At 52.6% G+C, this 23,394-nt stretch overlaps 3 protein-coding genes across 3 annotated transcripts in view; all 3 read left to right on the plus strand.

The window, feature by feature from the left end:
- LOC119095154 (putative G-protein coupled receptor Mth-like 1) overlaps positions 1-3,827 on the plus strand; it is a gene marked incomplete at its 3' end in the record, with an annotated part of 35,618 nt that extends 31,791 nt beyond the window's left edge. Inside the window, exon 5 of the mRNA XM_037218035.1 lies at positions 3,796-3,827. Coding sequence (XP_037073930.1) covers positions 3,796-3,827 — 32 coding nt within the window. The remainder of the gene's footprint in view (positions 1-3,795) is intronic.
- Positions 3,828-3,840: 13 nt separating this feature from the next.
- Positions 3,841-10,613, plus strand: LOC119095999 (G-protein coupled receptor Mth2-like). The gene is made up of 3 exons (XM_037218870.1): positions 3,841-3,944; positions 6,063-6,152; positions 8,854-10,613. Exons 1-3 carry the CDS (start codon positions 3,844-3,846, stop codon positions 9,098-9,100), a joined length of 438 nt encoding a protein of 145 aa, XP_037074765.1. The 5' UTR covers positions 3,841-3,843; the 3' UTR covers positions 9,101-10,613.
- A 5,130-nt stretch (positions 10,614-15,743) lies between these two features.
- Positions 15,744-23,394, plus strand: part of LOC119095155 (putative G-protein coupled receptor Mth-like 3) — a 34,025-nt gene continuing 26,374 nt past the window's right edge. Inside the window, exon 1 of the mRNA XM_037218036.1 lies at positions 15,744-15,772. Within this exon, the coding sequence (XP_037073931.1) occupies positions 15,744-15,772 (29 nt within the window). The remainder of the gene's footprint in view (positions 15,773-23,394) is intronic.

Genomic DNA, 23,394 nt, shown 5'->3' on the forward strand with positions numbered 1-23,394 from the left:
GTGCTTGTGGATGCTTTAAGCCATCATTTTTTTTACGTTTAGGAGGCAGCCCAAGCGTAAGTTTTTTTTGTTCGATTTTTAGATGGATTATTGTAATTCTCGTGCGGTGTTACTGTGAACACCCGAGTCTAATCTTGGTGCGCCACAAATTTATTTCCTAAAACTACTTTCGGAAACATAATTTTGGTCGTTCTCACGCACACGGCACGTGCTGCCTGGTATTTATCTCCTGCAGTGGCCAACGCCGTTTGGTTTTACGGAAACTGGAACTCCGGCCTGTTCGTGTTCGTGTTCCTGAGACTGTACGCGCGTAGGCTCATTTTTTCTTAATTGCCTTTCAGATCGATTCTACGAAAGAAAGAACATTTCCAGGCAAACTTAGGTAGGCCTTTCTAATTTTGACCTGATTTCGAGTCACCCTTTTGAACACTAATAAGACTCCTTACCTTTTTTGCGGGCAAGGACTTCCGTGCGATAACACTAGGGTTCCCGGCCAGGGGCTGAAGGGCCGTTCCGTCCAGCGCGGGGTGCCTACCGGCTGTCATTCCAGCGACACGGGGGCGGGGTCCCTGGTCGAACCGCAGGCCCCAGAAGTTACATCATGCATTGGTCCCCTCCCTGACGTGGGAAGCCCTCTAATCCGGACAGTTAGCCCCAGATCCTCGCAGTAGCCGTTTCAAGGCTCAAATCGACAGGGAGCCAGCTGTCCGATGTTGACGGCCTCTGAAATAACCAGAACAGAGTCCCGCATTGTCCCAGGGGGTTCTCATTTGGTTAAGAGATTCTCTTACGGACCTTTGTGGCAATGGCCCTGCGGACAGGGATTCTTAATATGAGCTACAGCCAGCCCGGCAGATCCTTCAGACCCTTCAGCCTTCCAATCGGGGCCTTGATCGTCGATCCTGGTGGGCTATGGGACCCTCTTCTGGCCCCCTCGAACACTGACCCTGGCGGACTCAGGGCCCTTTGCCAACACAGGGCCCCTTGTTGGTACCGCGGGCCCCTGGCTGACACAGGAGCTCCTCATTGACTTAGGGCCCTGACCAATGTAAATCGCGTGCGCGTTCTTTCCCCTGCTTTGGGAAATGAGCTCTCAGGCGCAGATCGATACGATGTGGAAGGTGCCTGACTGACATAAATGCCCTCGTCGTCTCAAAGGGCCCTAATCGGCGCAGAGAGCCCTCTGACTTGCTTTGAGGGCCCGGCCCGCAGGGCCAAGCCTACTAATGCAAACCTGAACCAACCCTTCGGGCCCTCAAATTTGACCCATAATTGCCGGTCTTGCGGGGGTCACGTGCCTCTGGGCCCCTCCCTCCGTCTGTGCCACTGGTCCCACCGCACAAATCTGGATGATCACATATCACAGATGCTCAACATGCATAAACGTGCAAGAACGGGTAAGTCAAACATTACAAACGTATTGATACGGCTTCCAAACGGGTGACCCCATTATCTTGCAACTCACTGAGTAACGCTCCCCTCCCTCCCCTCCTCGCGCGGAATAATAAAACATGCTAAGTGTATAGACTGAAGACAACAGAACATGTTTCACCTTCAACACCATTCGTTGCATTAGTATGGCCATGAGGTCATCGCTAATCCTTTGCTGAGGCATCTGCACGATCCCTCTGTTGCTTCTGTCCTGCACTTACGTCGCATACAAACTAGGCAATAACTGCATGCCTTTTTGCCCGAGATGCGATATTGACGAAATGTCAATAAACCAAAATGGAATGTTTGCTGAAAGTTTGTTTGTCGACACTTTTTTTAACTGCATGTTCACTGCGGACGTCGACTTCAGTCGACTGTTAATTGCTGAAATGCTCTTGCCGAACATCTCCTGCCGAATTGTCATTTAGACGACTGCTGATTTGTCGAAACGCTCTTTAGTCGAACCACAATCAGCCAAGTAGCCCAAGGTTCATGCGCTGAAATGTGTGCTATAAGTTGTAGGTAGAGTATTTTTAATGGGCAATGGTGGCACTTTCATTTCAGCCTGCATTTCCATGCGATATATAGTATTATAGCATACACAATGCAGAAGCGTACAGTTTTTTTAAAGATTTGATCCGAACCCTTTGAAAGAATGGATTTCAGGGATTAGAGCTCATGCTAAGCAGCGCTTGTTGTGTGAGCCCTAACCCCTACCACCCGATCGCGCAATTCCAGGTCAGCGGCAGAATTTGGTGGCGAAAGCTTAACGTGCCGCAATGCTCGGCACGGTCCGTTCTGCCCTCTGACGTCAACTGACCTTCAGCGAGACCGCTGCCGCCGGCCGCAGGCCATACCTGTCTCAATTATTTGCCTGAAATAGGCTACCTTCACATGAAGTAGATGTGAGCGGTACATTGCAGATTCAAACACATGTTCACGTGCTACCAGTCATACCAAGTTTAAAAAACAGAATTATGCATCTTCCCTGAACACTGCGTTTTCAGGTCAGAATCAAGAAAAATAAGTACAAAATTAAGAACGCGCTTAATCTCATCACCGTGAGCAAAGGTGTGGCAGTCTAATCACCTACCTTAGACCACGCTATTAAACATAAAAAACAAAAATTTCCTAACTTGGGGTAAATTCCAACCCCATCTTCTCCATACTTACACGGATTGACGAGGTTATTCCATGTCTTTATCAATATTAGTTAGCCTCCACTTACCCCAACCCCCTCATTAATGCGTAGATAAATTCATGCGGGGGTGCTCACGGGTAGCAATTCAGTGAATTTTCCATGGTCTTATGCATATTTCTTCCGAATGATTCGGCTAGTTTATTATTTGGCATATTGACATTCGTCGCACTGCCGTTCTTGAAAACCACATTGCGACCAAAAAGTCGCTTATTTGGCTATTTAACGGTTTTCCATTTTGCTCATTGTCATTCATTGCAATCCCATTATGACATAGTCACGTTCGGCCAATGAAACTTTCGACTGATCGGCTGTCGCCACTTTGATTGGCTGTCTAACAATCTGGATCGATTGAGGAGTGCCGGGGTGGCGCATGACTCAGATCCAGAACTTACAGGTCCCGAATGGACCTAGGATCTTGTGATGATTACAGGATCGGAGCCAATCAAGCCGGTCTTTGCACGTCAAGTGTGGCCCTAAAATGGTGATGGCTAAGCGATCAGGACAGCTGAAACGGCCGTATCTTTCTGTACGATCGGTGCGCCCTTGCCAGGGTAATTCGATTAATCACGTTTGGGTGACTAATTTTCAGCCCTGCTGGTGTCAAAGGCTAATGTGCTGTCTGCTCGTTTTCTTATGGCTTGATGGCAGCTGGCGGTTGTAGACGTGGCCCCGTGATAAACATATTGCAATACAAATCATCAATAAATTCAATCATATAACTTTTATTTTTACTTGTGAAAATAACACAATTAACGTTTTGTCGGTTGTCTTGGTCCCGAAATTTGGTTTAGCTGTTTCTTGCCAGCTTTACGTTGATGTCGTTCTGCCACCCCTGTGATACGGCGTACCCCATCTATGCGAGGGTGACGTGAAAGGAGCACTGCAATCTCAAAGTGCAGATCTGCGTGGGGGGGGGGGGGGAGCGTGCAGGCACTGCTGCTCGGGCCCCGTTGCTGGCGCTTTGGATTCAGATCGTATACTGCCTCTCACTACGGCTCAGGAAACCGGTGTCACTGGCTAATCCTGCGACACCGGTTTCCGTCCAGGCTGTGGCAAATCCTGACATCCCCCTTCTCCATGGCTCCACTGACGTCACGATCAAAGCTCCAATGACGTCACCGCTCACAATGACGTCACGCTGACGTCTCGGTGCCCCATTCCAGGGAGCTGGGAGATGCTGGCCTACTTCCACTGGCCCGGTGCTGGTGCTGATGTCTGCTAATGTTGTCTTCTTCGTGCTGACGGCGCGTAACCTGCTGAAGACGGAGAAGGACACCCGGATGGCTGGCAACCAGAAGAAGGGCGCCGAAAGGTGAGGACGCTGTCCGTCTGCCTTAAGCGGCCTGCCTTTCGGATCGGCGGGTGGAAAGGGTGTTGCGACGGGCTCTAGGAGCTAGAGCTGACCCGTAGGCTTAATTTTAAGTGTGAATTTCGAGCCGTGTTTTTTACTTGGGATGCTTTGTTTGTCGATTCGCTTGTCGACACGCCGACACAAAGTCGCAGAAATAAATTGCACCTTGCAGTGCTTCAGCAGCCACGGTTGGTCTGCGGCAGCGTTTAGGCAATCCGTAGTCACGTTCAAAGGGAGCGTGCCACATTTATATGAGGTTTTGAACTGAAATAGCTTGAAGCTCTTGAAGACATTTCGGTGCTGTTCACAATCCTGCCCGTCTTAAGACCTAAGCCCCTCTAGGTTCTGAGCTGCACTCCCGCGAAAATGGGGAAGGTATATCGGGAATAGTCTTTCAAATTCACCGTGTCATTCATGACGTCAAAATAACGTCATTCAAAGCCTACAGCTCCATAAGCCATGCGGTGATCAAGGCCAAGAAAATATAATTTTCGAGGATTTCATATCTGGCGTTCGCGTCCACGGTTTCCAGATATGACGGCCGTCAATTGGCTGTCGATCAGTGTTGTTCAAGGTACGGTGACGTAACGCATTGAAGAGCATATTTACTCGACAGAGAATTGTACCGTCTAAAGCAGTCTTTTCCGCTGAAAATTTTTACCAAAAGTGATAAGGGAGCTTGTTTCATCATATCTGGTGCCTGCTTCAATATTCTCAAACGTGAAATATTTTTGAAGGTATATGCATTACGCACATATGAGATCCCTAATCATCAGCTCGGGTCGGGGTAGTATGACTACAGTGGCTTCGCGCTGACCAACCCTTCAGTCTCTGATGTCGCTCCAAACGCAACCCCCCCCCCCCCCCCCCCGCCCCCTCCAACTACTAGCCGGGTGTCCAGCCCAGTCTGCAGCGCGTTGCTGCCGAGTTCGTTAGCCGTTTTTGGAAGTTACGTCTATGTCTATTCGGCGTTGCTTCTGCCTTCGCGTGCACGAATCACAACCATGATCGCGACGCAAAGCACGCTGCACGGATCGCCGACCACGCGTGGATTGCTCAAGGGGCGCAGCAGAAATTCCCGTGGTGAATACTGAACGCGAACATTAAACCCGGTTTTTTATTCACCGACGCGGCAGGCCTCTCTCTTCTCTGTCAATCTTGCGGCAAGGCTGGCGCGGACGAGGCAGCTGGGTTCACTGTGTGCAGGGAAAGGGATTGGGAGGTCCGTGGCTCAACCTTTGGCCGGAACCCTCACTGCTCTTGTGCAAGCCTCGTAGCGGGCGGCGCTGAGATTGCGGGAGATAGCACCAGACACCTGTGCGGTGGGCACCTCACGGGTAGCGGTGTGGTGCAGCTCGAGCAACGACGTAGAATTCTTGCTAAACTCAGCGTCGTTACTGGGTCAGAAGCGCTGCTGGCATGGCGAAAACAGAACCTTAATCGCACCTGCCGTTAAGTTTCATGAAGCTCTCCTGTTTACATTTGGTAACCTTACCAGATCCTGGTCACACCCGGAACCACGTGATGCTGCCCCAACGCACCTACGCCCCCCCCCCCCCCCCCCGCCACATCTTCCATCCCCAACTACAGTTGGCCTATGGCACGAGGTGAACTGCCAGGCCCCGCTGACAGTGACTGGTAAGTGCAGGCGAGCTTCGTGACTGGCTGCCAGGTTACGCTTGGGATTTCCGCCGCCCGTCAGTCCGCCTCACCGCTGGAGCTGTTGTCATGGTGACCAGCGTCGGCTGCGGAGAGGCAGGCAAGGCGAACCGCCAAAATAGCATCATCAGACCTGTGGCGCTGGGAAATGCCCCGTATTGGTGGCAGGCTCTCAGGCTGTCGAGGTCGGCCAGCTGCAGACCATTGACCCACGCTGCCATCGGGATCAGGCGCTGGGGTTCATCAAAGACACAGGGATGATATCTGCATGAACGCAGGAATTTCGTGACATATGCAGCGCTCGCAGCTCACCTCATGTCAAAACTTTCCCGAGGTCTAGCCTCATTACCGCCGCTGGCGTCCCCCGTCAACATTCACGAGCTTCGGCGAACCGGACTAAGCCGGAGTTCTCCGCCGCAGGTTCAAGATTTACGTCAACCTTTTCATCGTGATGGGCATCACGTGGATTGCAGAAGCGCTCTCCATCCACCTCGGACCCAAGGAGCTCTGGTGAGTTTGGCAGATGCCAGAAACTCTCACCTCGAAAGTTGACGCACAATTTTCCAGGCTTTTTCCAAACGCACCGGAAGTGGTCAATTATGTTATCCCCCGTGAAGTAATGTGTCGCTGTCTCACCGATTTCATCCCCTGGCTGCGCCTTTGTTTGGTGATGCCAAGGCTGCGTCTGCACGTTGTGCTAGCCTACTAGTGCCAGTTTTGCACTATTTGCATCACGTTATGTACTATATTTGCGACAATGGTGGACGTGAGTCATCTCAGAGAAAACGAAAACAAGAACCGATCAAAAGAATAGCCAATCCAAGCGAACGACTCGTTGGAAAATGCAGAAGGTCCCTTCGCACTGATAAGCCGTCCAACACAGACAAACCCCCGGAAATGTTCCAAGCTTTGGCGGTTCGATGGATCCTCTTTATTGTCGCTCGTGAGTTAAATAACTCTCCATTTCTCCAGCTGGCTTATCGCATGGGCCTCGCTAATGCTATGCCGGTCTGCTGTGTAACCCGGCCTACGGACCATCAAAACACTCATCCGGAAGATCACATCACATGGGGTTCGCGAGCCGTATGATTCAGATGGTATCAAAATAGCGGAGAAAGATAATGACAGCATATGCACGAGCAATTCACTGGAAGGATTTGGCAGCGGATTGCGTGCACGCCCACCATGCATGTTCTCTAAGCTCTATCGTAAGTGCGGTCGGAAATCACCACGTTTCGCGGTCGCCTCAATTTTTCGACAACAATGCGTCACACAAAGGATGCACTCGACGTCGATAACTTCTGCGCTATGGATGTCCGAGTGAGCAATGTATGCAGGAACGCACAGTCAAAGTCGCAAGCACCTGGCGACAGCGCCACGCCTAGGAAAGTCGCACAGGTAGCTAGATAAGCTGCCAAAATGGATGGAGTGGGCACTTAATGTGCTTGAGCTCGATAAGCTGTCACCAGACACAATTTTCTGAATTTCGCTGTGGCCCTCTTCCATTCCGTCCGCGCACGCACATTTCATTCGTTGGGATCTCCAGGGGATTTTCCAGCAAATTGATCGCAGCTGCCTAAGCGCTCCAATGCTCGCCCATTGATAGCAGACAAACCGCCGCTTTCTTTCGTGAGGCTCAGTCTTAAACTTACTAGGAAATAGCGGGATGGTCGAGTGGGTGGAAACCCCAGAAAAATACGGCTCGACGTCCAACAGCCGTCGGTGCTGCTTTCCGAACAAATTGTGGGTGCCCAAATGCATGCTAATTTTCGAATCCTTGTGATTTTCTAAGTCCCGTTGACGCGAAAGTTGATCTGCCGATCCAATAATTTTGTTCGTTTATGGTTTCGTGATCTTTCCGCTAGTGAAAGCTTCGCGCCCCGTGAGCGTTGTGAAGTGTTATCAGTGACAATACTAAGCGTCATCGCGTTATGTACAAGTACCTGCAGACACCAACGCAATCCACACGCTTCAGTTCCGTGGTTGCGGAGGCGCGCAGGTCAAGTGTGGAAGGTATGAGCGCACAGGTGATGCGTGGTTCACAAACCGGGGGTGCGCGCAGGCCGTGCCGCGCGTGCAAGCATCTATCATAATTGGAGAACCCGTGACGACTTGCGCCAACCTACTGCACTGAGGACATATGTCTCCGTGTCCAGCCTCCGTGTCCAGCCTCAGTGCTCAGTCTAAATGTTCAGCCTCCGCATCCAGCCTCAGTGTCCAGTCTGTGTTCAGTCTCAGTGTCCAGCCTCAGTGTTCAGCCTCAGTGTCCAGCCTCAGTGATCAGTGTCAGTGTTCAGCCTCAGCGTCCAGCCTCAGTGTCCAGCCTCAGTGGTCAGCCTGAGTGTCCAGCCTCAGTGCTCAGCCTCAGTGTCGTGTCCAGCCTCAGTGTCCAGCCTCAGTGTCCAGCCTCAGTGTTCAGCCTCAGTGTCCAGCCTCAGTGTCCAGCCTCAGTGTTCAGCCTCAGTGTCCAGCCTCAGTGCTCAGCCTCAGTGTCCAGCCTCAGTGTCCAGCCCCAGTGCCCAGCCTCAGTGTCCAACCTCCTTGTTCAGCCTCGGTATTCAGCCTCCCAGTTACTTCATACGTGGTCTCATGTGACATTGAGTGTCAAATGCTCTTCAATCCACCTGACCTCGTCGCTTGTCTAAATCGAGCGCAGACCCAGCCCGTATCATGTGATGTCGTTTGATTCAATCGAATCCAGTCGACGCAGTGGAATGGACTGAACACCGCGGTGTTGAGTAGCCGGCCATAAGTCATAGCCCACGACGTGCTCCGATCACAGAAGCGCTGCCTGATGTCAGGAAGGCTCCTGGACTGATATCACACCCATCCTGACAGCGTCCCGTGAAGCGCTGCCTGATGTCAGGAAGGCTCCTTGGTTGACATCACACCCATCCTGACAGCGTCCCGTGAAGCGCTGCCTGATGTCAGGAAGGCTCCTTGGTTGACATCACACCCATCCTGACAGCGTCCCGTGAAGCGCTGCCTGATGTCAGGAAGGCTCCTTGGTTGACATCACACCCATCCTGACAGCGTCCCGTGAAGCGCTGCCTGATGTCAGGAAGGCTCATTGGTTGACATCACACCCATCCTGACAGCGTCCTGTGAAGCGCTGCCTGATGTCAGGAAGGCTCCTGGACTGACATCACACCCATCCTGACAGCGTCCCGTGTGCCAAGTTTGCTTCTTCCTAACGGCATGCCTGCCACAGGTTCGTCACGGACGTCATCAACAGTCTGCAGGGCTTCTTCATCTTTCTGCTGTTTACGCTACGCCAGAACACGCGTAAGACGATCCGTCGACACATGTCGGGCACGAAGCTCGGCCGAAGCTGCACCTGCTGTTGGCCGGCCGACGTGGCCGACAGCGCCCCCTCGTCGCGCAAGACCGGCTCCTCCTCTATGCCCTCGAACGGGTCCAAGACGAGCTCACGAAAGGTGGCCGACACCCCCAACTAGGAGTGGTTTGTCGGACGCGAGGCAGAGTCGCTCGCCGCGGTCGGTCATGGGAAGGGGCGGGGTCGCTCGCCGCGGCCGGTCAAGGGAAGGGGCCGGAGGAACCTCCGTGTGTGTTGCATGCTTGTGATGATATGGCGCGAAGCGCGCTTCCCCTATAGTGCGTCGCGTGCGCGGCGGAAAGTCGTCGTGGAATTCGGTGTTCACTGTCACATTCCGCGAGGCGCGAAACTGGTGTTCGGTGTCATGTCCGCCTTTCGCATGGGCTCGGTGCAGTAACCCGCGCACTGCGCTCGGCACAGTAGACCACGCGCCTGCAAAATAGCAAAAGTCGCTTCTGGTGTAGTTGCCACTCCTCGATGTTCATTGTCAGTGTCCATATACACCTCCCCGAACCGTTTATGATTAAGATGCGTACCGTGGGAACTATGCGTGGCGAACATCCCATGCAAGGTGCCTGGTGGGTGAATGTACCTAACACACGCACCTCGAGTTGACACGCCACTACAGCTGTGTGCCAGCATTATTTGTTTATGTATCCGGGCATATTGATAAGATTAGCGTTCGGATTCGCTTCTGGCGAGACTTCTGCTTCATCTGTAATTATTCAGCCAGTGTTCGTGACGCCGTTAGTCCCGGGTAGCGCCGTACTGTGGCGAAGCCCTCTGTGTAATGTATTTATCTCAGAAAGCGCGCCGGACTCTAATCACAGCACGAGCCATCAAACACGACGCCTGCGTGCCTAGAAGTTCCGTTCTATACAAGGAACCAGTGGAGTGATCTCGTGACTTGGTGATTTTTGCTTGATCTTGACGCCCTGTTCGGATGAGGTAGTGCTGCGCTACCCCTGCAAACGCAGCGAGATACGGTGTGGGTGCCACCGCGTACAGGCGAGAAATGAAGAAGACACTGACACTTGACGTTTCATAACAGAACGTGCGCACTGGTTTCTACTAACATTGCTGGAACCTATTGGCCTTTGGCATAGCTGTTTGTAGATGATCCCATCTGCAGGCTGCATAATGTGCGAAATGTGAGTGAAAAATATTTGTGATGTCATCATATTCATCCAGTGGCGTAGTCGGGATTTCGCCGAGCACAGGCCGTAGGTCATAGGAACCTCTTCCCTCAACGGCCCCTCTTTGAGATTCGGAGGAGCATTTAGGTTCGAGGTCGTGTTTTGATGTATCGGCGCCCTTGCTATGCTTTAGAATCATTGTGTGTATGAAATTGCCAAAAGCCATTGGGCCTTCGGCCCAACGCCCCGTCACCTCCAGGAGGAGGGTCTCATGGCCCTTAAAGTTCCCCTTGGCTAAGCCGCCGGCATTGCTCCCCATGTTTCCACCGGGCGGCAGCGCAGTGGACAGTCGCCGACCGGTCCGTTCATGCCGCTGCTTGCCTGCTGTGCGCCCGGCCCCACGCCGCCGCTGGCGGGCGCGCCTCGTGTCACCGCCGCGCCACCAGCGGACCCGTGCTCGGGTCGCTGGCGGGCCCGTCTTACTGTGCAATACACGTGTCTGTGGATGTAACGGAGGTCATGAGCAGCTGGAGTGTGGAGCAGTGGACGCTCGAGGGGCGCCTGTCGGACAAGCGAATCGCTTGACACCTGGAGTACGTCACACCCGGAACGTGTGACAACCGCAGCCCGTGACACCTGGGGACCATGACACCCGGAGCGTGCGACACCCGGATCATGTGACACCCGGAGCGCGTGACGCTCGGAGCTCGTGGCACTCGCGGCGCGTGACAACCGCAGCCCGTGACACCCGGGGCCCATGACACCCGGAGCGCGTAACACACAGAGGGTGTCCCGGGAGCAGAGCGTTGACCAATGCAATGTTCGGAGGCACGCCATTGTAAGGTACTGCGCGTCATGAGATGTACTTGTATGATTGCGCATCAAAGGGAGCATCCCACCCTTTTGCACTTTCCACCATGGGCGTAGGAACAGGAGGGGGGGGGGGGATGTGGGGCATGCCCCTCCCCACTTTTCAGGGTGGGAGGCCAGCAGTGTTAACTGCCCCCCCCCCCCCACACTTTTCAGATTAATGTTGTTTTTAGCTCACTTTTGCCCCACATTTAAATATACATGCCGATTTAACTAGCTCACCATCCATGTTCCTCAAGATGGGTCACCTTTTTCGTATGCTTATTGGCCATCGCCAAATATCCCAGCAGGCCGACGCCACGCGGCCTATGGAGACTGCAACGCCGGGTGTTTGGGCCGTTGACTGCGAGCGCGTATGTTCAAAACCATATTACATAGTTTTTTATCAGTGATCAATTTTGACTGAATCCTGAACATTTTAGAACGAACATGGATCAGCCATGTTAATACAAGCTTAGGACCCCATTTCATCTACAATCTATGTTCAGGCATTTCTAAAAAAAAAAATAGAAAAGCACGGAACTGGAGCCTGTGCGACAATTATTGGACCACCTTTGGCGATCAGGGATGTTATTGCGTCAATGAGGGTTTCTGTGCTGATCCGGGGCCAACTGCGCAGGTCAGAAGGCCTCCCGTATCAGGGGGGGTGGGAACAATGTGACATCATATATCCTTATAATGTCTTCCGGATCGACCAGGAGATCCCGCCCCGTGTCGCCAGAATGAGAGCCAGAAGACGCTTCGCGATGAGACAAGCAAGTGGCCCCTCAGCTCTTGAACGGAACCGGTAATGTGCCCCTGGTGTTCTACTCAAGGGGCCTCTTGCCCGGAAGGAAATAAGGGGCCTCATTGTTGTTGAGTAGAGTGGCGGTCTCATTATTGTTGAATAGAATAGGTCTAAATAAATTTTTAAAAACAAGTAAGGCCATCCCATGTTTGCCAAAAACGCTCATTTTTCAGCATGGATTTGTGAAAAGTGTATTAAAAGGTTTGAACATGCCCGCCCGCAGCCTCGAGAGCAAGTACAGCTATGGTCTGGGTTGCAGCGTCCGTAAACTGGACGGCGTCGGCCACTGCAAGTGACACCAGGCGGCGGGTGCCGTGTTAATCTGCCTTCTGGACAGATCGATAGTTACAGAAACACGAAAAATAGAGGATCTGCCTTTGCTCTTCCAATTCCACCATCAGATTCCAGTACCACTTCGCGGTGCTCTAAGGGCCAATCTGTTCTTATCATCAGTCTAAAAATCCCACACGTAAAATATGCGTCCAGACTGCCTTGCAGATGTAAGATTTGATGTCCTAGAGCATTCAAAAGTACCTCCTTTAGAAGCGTCATCATTTTGGTCCACACGCTGGCCAAGGCTCAGTATTAGTTGTTGAACCAGCGCTGCGCGGCCTACGGAGACTGCGACGCCTGGCGTCGAGGTTTTTTAAACTAAGATTTGCGAGTACGCACGCTCAAAATTATGTCACATTTTTTGTATTACTAGCCGATTCAAGTGTTTAAAGGTAATTATTTAGGAACCGTTATCATTTTCGTCCACCGGTGTATGACAAAGCGCCTGAGTTCTATCGGTTTAGAAAGAGTCTGATAAGCCATGGCAAATTAAGGACACCGGTGACTTATTCCATGCGGTCCTTAAACGCCTGATTTCTGCAGTTTATTGACCTTGACACGCGCTCGGGTGGGGGGTCAAATTGACTCGCTCCCGAAGGGTTTTCCAGCAAGGTTTCCGAACGGCGCGGCGCAGGCGCGCCATGTTTTGCATAGCTGTAGAAAATCGAATAGAGGATCGTTTAGCATAACACAATTAAGATGTACTTTTTAAGGTCGCTGGCCTATGGCAGATCAAAGTCAGGCCATAGTTTCAGCAAAGTCAACTTCTAGTGAATCGTTCAATCTGATGCATCACTGGAGTATCAGACGAAGCCATACATCTATGAGATGCCGTCTTAGGCAATACAAATATTGCATGAACAAATTACGTTGACCTAAGGTGAGGTGTAGAGATCAGAACAAGGTCAAAACCAACCTGTTTTATTACTCTAGGGCTTGCTGTATGTGATAGTTCCTGGTGCTCATTTCGAATTTATTGATAGCAGAAACCGCATTATGCGTATTCCATGGCCTGCTTAGAGGTCAGAATAGGTCATTGACCCAGAATGATCTAGGTCAACATTTTGTTTTTAGAAAAGTACTGACTAGTGTAACCTTTGTCGCTTATTCAAATGCAAAACTCAGAGCAGTCTTGTATGACTTTGGTCACTATGACCTTCAAAAAGTCAAGCAAGGTCACTGACCTTAAATGAACATGTGACCTTTTGTCTACAAACAGTTATCTAGGTTCAGGGTGCACTTTAGAGACCAACCTGGAATCTGACCTTGTTTAATTTTATTTGACTTGAAAGTCATGACCTAGGAACTTCAAACTTTGACATAAGAAAGTTCACGTACAGGTCAACACACCCTATGAATTTGGTGTCTTCAGCTCCCCTAGTTCCCGAGATCTCAGTGGGTCAGTGGGTCCTCACCCGAGCGAAGGGTATCTAGCCGGCCACCCGGGCGCGTGTTAAAAATGTGAACAGAATTGATTTCACGGTAGCTGCTGGTTTCTGTTCTGGTTGCAGCGTAAAAATACAATGAAACGAAGAAAACCGTATCCCTTGTTAACAAGCAAACTACATCCGGGGATATCTTTTTGTGGGGGGTCACCATACACGGGGCTTTTGTCAACCCTGTGTTCCTCTTAGCAAGGCTCTGGCTACCCCCGGCCTACACAGAGAAACAGATCAAGTCATCTACGTTGAATGATGGGCGATTAAATATCCGTTTGGCCAATTCATACCTAAAGTAGACAGCTTTCCGGTGGCATAATCTGGGGTAGGGTTGCGTTAAGGAAGATAATTCGGAAAAAGATACTGTTGTAGATGTCCAACACATGTTTTACATCCTAATTAGAAGGAATGCTGACCCAGAAGTGTGCAACAAAACAGCCATACCATCACTTCGCGGTCAGCCATTCGTAGACAGCCGGGCCAGGACAGTGGCCACCGACGGGGGACGGGAGCAGAGCTCAGACAAGGAATATATGACAGAAGGGCCTTCATCCTGTGGATTGAATTTCAAAGGAGAATCTCCAGTTCTATGGCTTTTGTCACATGGTTTGTGGAAGTTTCAAGCTTCCGAATTTGTTTTCGTCTAAAATGCCGTGACAAGTCTTATCTCTTGAAAAACAGCCAGCGAAATGAACGCGCACGCAAAACCTGTTGTACTGTGAGCCATCCATTCACTTTCAAAATTCTCACCAGCCTATGCTCAGGCCATATTTTGGCATCTACCCTGTGGAGGCAGACGCCTCCTCAGTGACCCAAAATGCCTACCCGCTCGTGGAATTTCGGCTTCCCAGGACAGACAACGTTGAAATGGACGAATTACCTTGAGTAGCTGGAAAGCCTTATTTCTCGAATGACATAGATGAGTTGGATAGGCAAGAGTGTGCACCAGTGAGAAACAGCTCTAGATGCATATCTAGAATAGCAGTCATTACAAAAGGAGCAATAACCTCCATTCCCCCCCCCCCCCCCCCCCCCCACCCACCCCACCCTTCCCCCTGTCGTCGGGCTTGTTTTCCAGAAAAAGTTCCTGAGGTACGCCCTGAGCTTGGCTCACCCCCACCTTTTGAAATTCCTTCGCCTGTGCTTTTTACTTATTGTTACATGAAACGCATGCGATTTGGTCACTAATATCGGTTTTCTCGGAATCTTGATTAGCTCAGAATTTCGATTTGAAGTAGCCGGGCCTGCGGGCGAAATCTTCTTTGGCTTCCTGCACGCCGCTATGGAAGTAATACGTTTCATTTGCCTTGCATTTTCCAGTGCGTGTGTTCTGTAATGTTTGCTAAACACTAATGTGTCAAAATGTTTATGTGATAAATACAAAGAAAGCTTGAAACACTCCGCCCCACGCGTAGGTTTCGAGTGCTTGCAAATTTACGCGAACCATTCACGGAGCAACGACCATTACCCTAAGGCGGAATAGGAAATAAGTACTTACTCATGTGGGCAAGAAAGCCTCGTCTCCGCCGCGATGCACCGCGCAACCCGGAATGGAAGGCACATCACCACATATGCATTTTACCTCGGTGTTGCAACAGCTACCCTGGGCGATGTCTTGTTTCAATCCACAAAGCTGCCCCATCTACAATGCGTACGCAAAGTCTGACAGAACCAGAAAAACACGCTTTATTGTCTCACGTAGCATGCATTCTCAATCTGGCTGCGAAACAGTTAGTTCTCATTACCCTTGTTGAATGAAGTGTTACTTATTATTACAGCCAAGTGATGGTGGATGGCCTAATGGAGTAATTCTTTTGAGTATTCCACAACTGTCAAAAAACTTGAGTCCCGTTGCGCCAAATGTGAAATCTTCGCCACCGGTAGTGGAATACGACCCTTGCTTCGTATAAGCCATAAACAATGGCGACTAGAGAATAGAACTGAATCCACCCGTATTGCAAATCTGACTTTTCATCCGCAACTACCGGCACTCGGTTACCAGGATGTTTGAAGAGTGGAATAGCGTCACCAAATGAAACGTTTCCCTAGCTCTGCGAGAGCATTAGAATTAAAAGCAGGGGCACCAAGCACACACGTCATTCAAAAATGTCTCTCATGTTGCGCGAATATAGCGAAAGCTCAGTTGCAGAAAAGGTGGGAACCTCGCAACTCACTGATATTACATCGCTACATGCAACAATGACACAACTGGATAAAGTCGTGTTGATGTGAGTGAAACGCAGACAAATGACATTGCTGTCAATACAATATGGTTTACTTTTTTATCAGAAACGATTCAGAAATCCAATCCCAGGAACTTGGAACTGATTTTCGTGCAGTTTTTACAACATCCAGCATACTTTTGCTCTGACGGAGACCTAGTCAAAACTGTTTAAACAGCTGGACGAAGACACGAGGGAACGGGATGAGGTAATTTTCAGAAATCGTAAATTTCGTTGTGGGTCTGGACGGCCGGATGTCACCACGCGAGTGGTGTCCTTACCACGCGGGTGGTGTCCTTACCACGCGGGTGGTGTCCATACCACGTGGGTGGTGTCCTTACCACGCGGGTGGTGTCCTTGCCACGCGGGTGGTGTCCTTACCACGCGGGTGGTGTCCTTACCACGCGGGTGGTGTCCTTACCTCGTGGGTGGTGTCCTTACCACGCGGGTGGTGTCCTTGATAACTGACCGACAGTTCGACACGTCTGGTACGAAAACTAGTCTTTAAACTCATCTCGTTTAAGGAAGAGAAAAGGCGCACCCAAAAAATAACTGAAGGCTAGAAATTTATAAAGGTTTCATCTCAACACCCAGGGACGCCTGTAGCGTAGTGGCAGGCGCGTCTGCGTTAACCGCTGCGCGTCTGGGAAACCAGATGTACGGGGTTCGATTCCCCGCGGTGTCCGCCCCTCCTGCCAGGTTGAGGGGCAGGCGACGCCATATAGCCTCAGCAGCTGAGCGCGTCGTAAAGCCCCAATGACACACACACACACACCATCGCAACACCCAACCAGCTCGAAACCAGATTTAACTAATTCAGCTAAGGCCTGTTGCTACGGATGCATCAAAGCATTGATAGTATGCAAGACTACGGGCTTTATATATGCATGTAGGACAGCAAATTGCAAAGCCAGGGTATTGATAGGCGAAATTTATCAGATACCAAGAAGTCACTATACTGGAACCAAATGCAGTAAATGCGGATGCGTACAATCTATATTCTCTCTCTCTCTCTCTCCCTCTCTCTCTCTCTCTCTCTCTCTCTCTCTCTCTCTCTCTCTCTCTCTCCTCTCTCTCTCTCATTCTATTCTCTCTCTCTCTCTCTCTCTCTCTCTCTCTCTCCTCTCTTCTCCTCTCTCTCTCTCTCTCTCTCTCTCTCTCTCTTCACAGTCTATCACTCTGGCTCTAATATTGTGCGACTGACCACGATACAGTGTATTGAATGGGATGCACTTCCATTTGCTTTTTGGGATTATAGCCCTTTCGGCCAGAAATAATCATTTCAGAGCTATGGGATGAAGAAAAATGGTCAACGGTGGGACAGACTAGTATGCGCCTGGAGGGCCAACCGCCGGGCTTAAACCCGCGCATGCGCGCTGGGTACCCGCTCGGGGCCTCCTCCTCACGGGGCTCTCGGCCCACTCGTGGCTAAAGCACGCAGTCTGCCCCGGACAAGCGGGGTGTCACGAAGATGCGGGATGAAGCAAGAAAGAGGATAAGAGGGACGGATGTGTGGGTGCACTTCCAGTAAATGACGTCATATGTACATGGGGCTCGAGTGTCAAATAGTAATTAAGTGCCACAAAAGGATTTAGAATGTGCATTTTGCGCATTTCAGGGAGGGGTGATTCCTAAATTATCCACTAATAACTGTGGATTTTCGCGATGTTCCCGGCAAATGGAGATTAACCGAGAGGGACGATCTTGATGAACTAACGCTAATCAGTGTCAGGCCAAGTCGTCCCTGTGTACCGCACTCCTATGTGCATGCCGTCTGCTGACCTTGGTAACTGCGTGGAGAGAGGACGGAGCATCTTACCCTTCAGGGCGGGCAGTCCGCCAAACAGGTTCTGATGAGCAGGAACGGTATTCATGAGACTTTATGGAGGGTGCGACTCGGCACATTCGTCACAAGTTTCTCGTAAAGACATTAACGGAAGATATCGCGCTAGGCAAAGCCGGCATCAGGATCCTAGAACAGAATGCCAGAGTTTAACTTGTAGGGGCCAGTGGGAGGAATAGCGACTCAGCATAGGGCAGGAATGGACGAATCATAGTTAAATTATAACTGTATTAAAGTCAACTCATGTTGAAGCCAAGATACATACTGGGATAGTAGACGAGATGTCCGGCAGGGCGTATTGTAACCCAAATCGTGTCGGGTGCAGCAGAGGAAGGTCCGGCAGGGCGTATTGTAACCCAAATCGTGTCAGGCGGTTGTAGCAGAGGAAGAACCGTCCCACGGATTCCTCCCAATATTGTTGTATTTCTCATCTCAACCCCAGCCTCCACCCTGAGCAGTGAAGTACCTGTGTGTCTCATACGGAATTGGCCGCCCTCACACTTGTATTTATGAACGGAGCACGGGGTGCAGCACATTACTGAACACGGTTTTTGCCTTGCAGGACGCCCAGACTGCATGTGCACATGAAGATAAACCTAGCATTGAATGAGAAGGGCGTAAAGAAACGAAACAAGGTCATCACCGACCTTGGAAAGTGCTAAAACTCAGGAATTCAGTATTCAAAATTGTTTCAAAATATTGCAGAGTGTTGTAACCATTGATTACAGCAAAATGATCACCAAACGTGAGTGTGGTCTACAATAAATCAAACACGTCTCTCCGCCTCAAATCCGTCTGAAATACGGCATTCTGGGAGACGGGGAACAACGGAACAAAGTATTTTGCTGACAAGTAGTGTTCGAAACACTCCAAAAGGAACATGTCTTCGCGATGGTGGCAATTTCATTGGTTCCATTACACATAACAGTCCCGGGCCTCGGTCTGAGCGGGACAGAACAAGAGGGCAGTCTCGCTGAACAGCATTCGCACACCTTGTGACGGCACAGGCCATGTTAGACGCGAGTTAGGGAGCGTAGTGTTCAGTTTTCAGAGTCTTGCCATACCTGCATATATAACATGAAACGGTTGTGACCGCGTTGTTCTGCGACTCCACGAAACATCAAGGGCCCCGCCCACCCACTACCACTCTCCGCCTGCACCTGCGATGAAAAACTGCTGCCAGCAATGACTAGGCGTGGCGTGGCGTCTTGAGGACAGCGGTGACATTGAGCCAGCGCACACCATATACGTTCCGTGATGTCCTTCCAGCGCGGCGTTGATAGCGACAGTGGAATATTTTCCGAAACTGCTGTCTCCGACGGCGCGGTCAGTTCCGGGCGGCGCGCGACCGGTGGGTGCCGCAGGCTCACATGATCCAGGTGCGCCGCCGGTCTCTCCCCCCCCCCCCCCCCTTGCAGTCGGCGCGCTCGTGCCGCCGACGCGTCGTTTTCTGCGACGCGAGTGAGGGCGCACCAGGGAATTGGGGGCTGATCGAAGCTCTGAGGATGCAGGCGTTTTTCATGCCTTGAAAACCGTCCGAGGGAGCATCCCTCACTGGTCCAAGCCTGATCTTTTCCGCCGATCTCCGATCTCCGATCTGCATGGGTTGGGAGATCGAGAGGCCGAACGCACCACCAAAGCGTCCACGTAGACCGCGTTGTTCTGCGACTGATACCGGACGCTGGCGTTCCCCCTGGTCCGTGCTGCTCGTACCATCCCATCGATATACATCCTCATTGATGAGCTTCCGCTGTTCCAGATTTGCAGTGGTCCTGCTCTTGTGGCACGGCGCCAGACACAACTGGTTCAATTTAATTCAAACGGCCGGGGTCGGCGGTGTGTGATGGATGGACATCCAGCACTGCTGAAACAGATCCCCACTGGCGCCGTGTGGACGCTGCACAGCGCAAACAATCTGGGTGACGAGGCTTCTTTCTTCAGTTGCTTCATCATCGCGTTTCTACGCGAGTCGCCCTTATTGCTGGTGACATAGGTCCCTCGGTCGAATCCCTTTCGACACATAAGTGCAGCCTGACAACGAGCGACCAGCCATTTCAGAGCAAGGGCACGGCTGCGAGAATACGTCCGGGATGACAAGGGGTGAAGTGGGTGAACTACTAAGTGAACAACTAAGTGGGTGAAGGCACCAACCTACTGACCATCAAGCTTCGTGATGCAGAGCGCCAGCGCTCAGCGCTGGAGTCGGCCGTTCACAGTTCTGTACGGCTCGAAGACGTGTAGATTCAGGCCAGATCACAGCGAGCATTTCTGTGCAGTCAGGAAGACGCAGCTCATATCGTCTCAGCCATGTATTTCTACCTACAATTGATTATGACTGCAGAAAATGCGCAACGACGCACTGGGACTGCGTGAACGCACACAGCGCACAGAGTGCAAACGCACGGAAAACTGATGCACGCACGGAATTGCGACTCGGAAACATGAACTAGGACTACGTAGCGCAACAATAGCAAACGTCATCGCGAACCAACGCCATGACAAGCCAGGCAGGCAGCAGCCGCGGCTCCGGCTAGCCACGCCACATCCCACACATGGTCACGCTGTCGCACCAACCGGGAAACGGCCGTCCGCAGCGGCCGCCGTCCGTTCAGTTGTCCGGGCCACAGGCGGCGCCCACCGCCGCCCGGCAAACTTGAGCTTCGCCGCCTGCCGCTAGGTGTCGGGCTTACCTCGAGAGCGGCCACGCCAGGCCCGCGACTGGAAAACCGAGGGCGGAGCTAAACGGTGCCCCGAGGCCGAAACACCGGCAGCCCGCCCACAGGTCACACAGTGGAGGGCTGCGGTTCGAACAAGCACATGTATAAACACGCGCTCCAACCGGCTCTCCGAGCTGCCACGCCCGCTCGCCCGCGGCGCAGCCTCCACCGTGGACGACGGCGCACTCTGGTCTCCCACCTGGGATCGGTCGAACAGCCTCCCAGTCTGATGTCACCGTACCGGGCGGGCGCCCGCATCCCGGCTCGCGCCACCCACGGAGCCCCTCTCTGGCTACGTCACCAAGCCGCCACTAATCATTGAGCTCTAGGATGCGCCCCGCCGTCGGTTCGCACCCCCGTTAACGGCGGCTTCGAGGCCTGACTTTAATGCGCTGATGTACAGGCGGGGGGCGGTGCCGGGATGCGGGCGCGAGCCCCCCGCCCGCCACACCCGGTCAACGTCGCGCGAGCCGACACCCCGCGGTCACCTGGACACGGCTCCGACGCCCGCCCCGACAGCTCCTGGAAACGAACGCCAGGCAGCGCGGCCGCGCACCCCCCGCCGCAGACTGACCTCAGGCCAATACGCGCAGGGGCGTCCGAGGTCAAGGTGAGGCGCATCACAGCCGTCGACGGTCGGCCGCCGCGCGAGCGTGCATTTATACGGCTGAGGCGGCACCCCCAGTGGCGTGCCTCGGTCAGGTGAGTAGTTGGTGAGAGTGGGCGGAAGCACGAGCAGCGCGGCTCCGGGAGTTTACGTGCCACGTCCGTCTCAATTGAAACGGAAGATCACTGAGCAGTCGGAATTCAGGTCGTTGATGAGACATTAAGCTAAAATACCCCAAGAGAGCCGAGATGACTGGAAGTGGGCGAACGAACCGGCTTGAGTTTGACAGTCAAGCAACTGTGCCACAAGACTTAACGACAGCCACGTTAAGTCAGAATATGACTAGGAAACGTGTTAGTTTGCTTCAACCCGTGGTCTTGAAAATGACAGATTACCTCGCGACGGTTGCTACGAGGGTGACGAGATTACAACCTGTTTGCTTCAACCTGTGCTCTTCACAACAAACATGAAAAACAGCCTAGCCCGAGATCGGCTGGCTACATGAAGTGAGAAGTGCACGCCTCAAACAGCTTGAGCAGACGGGAACCGACGCGCCTCTACATGTGAGGAAAGGTCGCTCAGCGCGGCTGGCAGCCGGCTCCTTTTGAAAGCACGCCGCAATGAACTCGAGAGAGGAAGACGGAGGGGGGCTGGGGACTGTGTTTCGGACCCACCTCAGAGGGAGCCACCGTCGCCGCCGGCTGTCACGCGCGACCCCTAACATCGGACGGCCCGCCAACGCTACAACACTGGCGCGCCCGGTCAGTCCGCACACACGTCACAGCACGGCAGCACGCGCGGCGGAGCCGAGCTGAAAACCCAGTCCGATGGGAAACAGGTGGGAAAGCAACCACGCCGGCCTGAGCTGACGGGTTACAATCACTTTTCACGATCACTTCTCACATGTCACCGCCACGTGCATACGTGACCACTGCAGTACTGAAAAGGTATCTTGGGGGGCAATCGTCTGGTTTTAGCAGGGCAGGAGTTACCGTGCGGAGCCTGGGAGTTTAGATTCACTGCATCACACAAACCACTCGCGCAATTGATAGAAGTTTGATGGACAGAGAACAATCCGGTTGAAGCTCCGTCTCAAAGACCCCATTTTCAACAGGCCTTTGTTTAAACAAAACCATACAGAAAATTAAGAGGTTACTCGCATTCCGAAGGCATCTCTACAACACGGCCCGCCCTCAGTTTCCCGAAAACACGGAACAAAAACAAAACAAAAAAGTTTCACACATCACGTTCGCACCACTGACATCAATATAAGTTGATGAAGATTGGACAAGCACATGAGTCCAACACGTCACCGCCTCCTCCCACACCGCTTTCTGGTGCCAATGTCCCTGGCTTCCCAATTACACCGCCACGGCGACACACAAGGACACGGCAGCTGTCGCTGGCATTGTCACGGCTCCGAATCTGCTGCAATTGATACGTCGGCCAACTCCAAAACCAACGTGCCGCTACACGGCAACACAGACAGTCAAAACACAATCACCGCCTCCTGCGACGCCGCTTAACCACCCACAAGGGTCCAGACGCACACCAGGGCTCTATTCACGTCGCATCCGGCGGTGGAATCACTCCCAGGACACTCCTGGAGCCCACCCACATCCCGCGTCACACGACAGCGTCGACCTCCACAGCCCTGACAGGCCCTCGCCGCGCCTCCGCCAGCCTGGAGGCAGCCCACCCCTGCCCGCACACCACCTCACCTGCTCGGGCTCCACCTGCAAACGGCGGGCGGCGGCGGTTAGAGGGGCGGCGCGCGCGGCCGGCGACGGTGCTTACCTGGAGGCCACCATCAACTCGTCACCTGGCGTGGCGGCGGCGGGCGCGGCGGCCGGCGGCGGCGGCGGCGGGAGCGGGCGGCGGCGGCGGCGGCAGACTGGGCGGACGGCGGGCTAGGCCGCCGCGGGAGGGCCGCCGGGTGGCGCCCGACACGGGCCGCCAGCGTCTGGCGACCCCGAGCCGGCCCGGTCAGCTCGTCAACCGAGACACAGCTACTCTCAGTGATGTTGCATACCAGCAGATCAGCTTTGACCCGTGGTAGGCAGAGCGAGAGAGAGAAAGCGGGAGAGCGAGAGCGAGAGAGCGAGAGAGCGAGAGCGAGAGCGAGAGCGAGAGCGAGAGCGAGAGAGAGAGAGAGAGGAGGAGAGAGAGAGAGAGGAGAGAGAGAGAGAGAGGGAGAGAGAGAGAGAGAGAGAGAGAGAGGAGAGGAGGAGAGAGAGAGAGAGGAGAGAGAGAGAGAGAGAGAGGAGAGGAGAGAGAGGAGAGAGAGAGAGGAGGAGAGAGAGAGAGAGAGAGGAGAGAGAGAGGAGGAGGAGAGAGAGAGAGAGAGAGAGAGATATATATATATATATATATATATATATATATATATATATATATATATATCCAGAAACTGTGGTCACAGTTAAATAGTAGAGACCCGCACGGTAATGACATATTTAGA

This window comes from Pollicipes pollicipes, unplaced genomic scaffold (assembly GCF_011947565.3).
Source record: "Pollicipes pollicipes isolate AB1234 unplaced genomic scaffold, Ppol_2.1 Scaffold_4219;HRSCAF=4965_pilon_pilon_pilon, whole genome shotgun sequence".
NCBI lineage: Eukaryota > Metazoa > Arthropoda > Thecostraca > Pollicipedomorpha > Pollicipedidae > Pollicipes > Pollicipes pollicipes.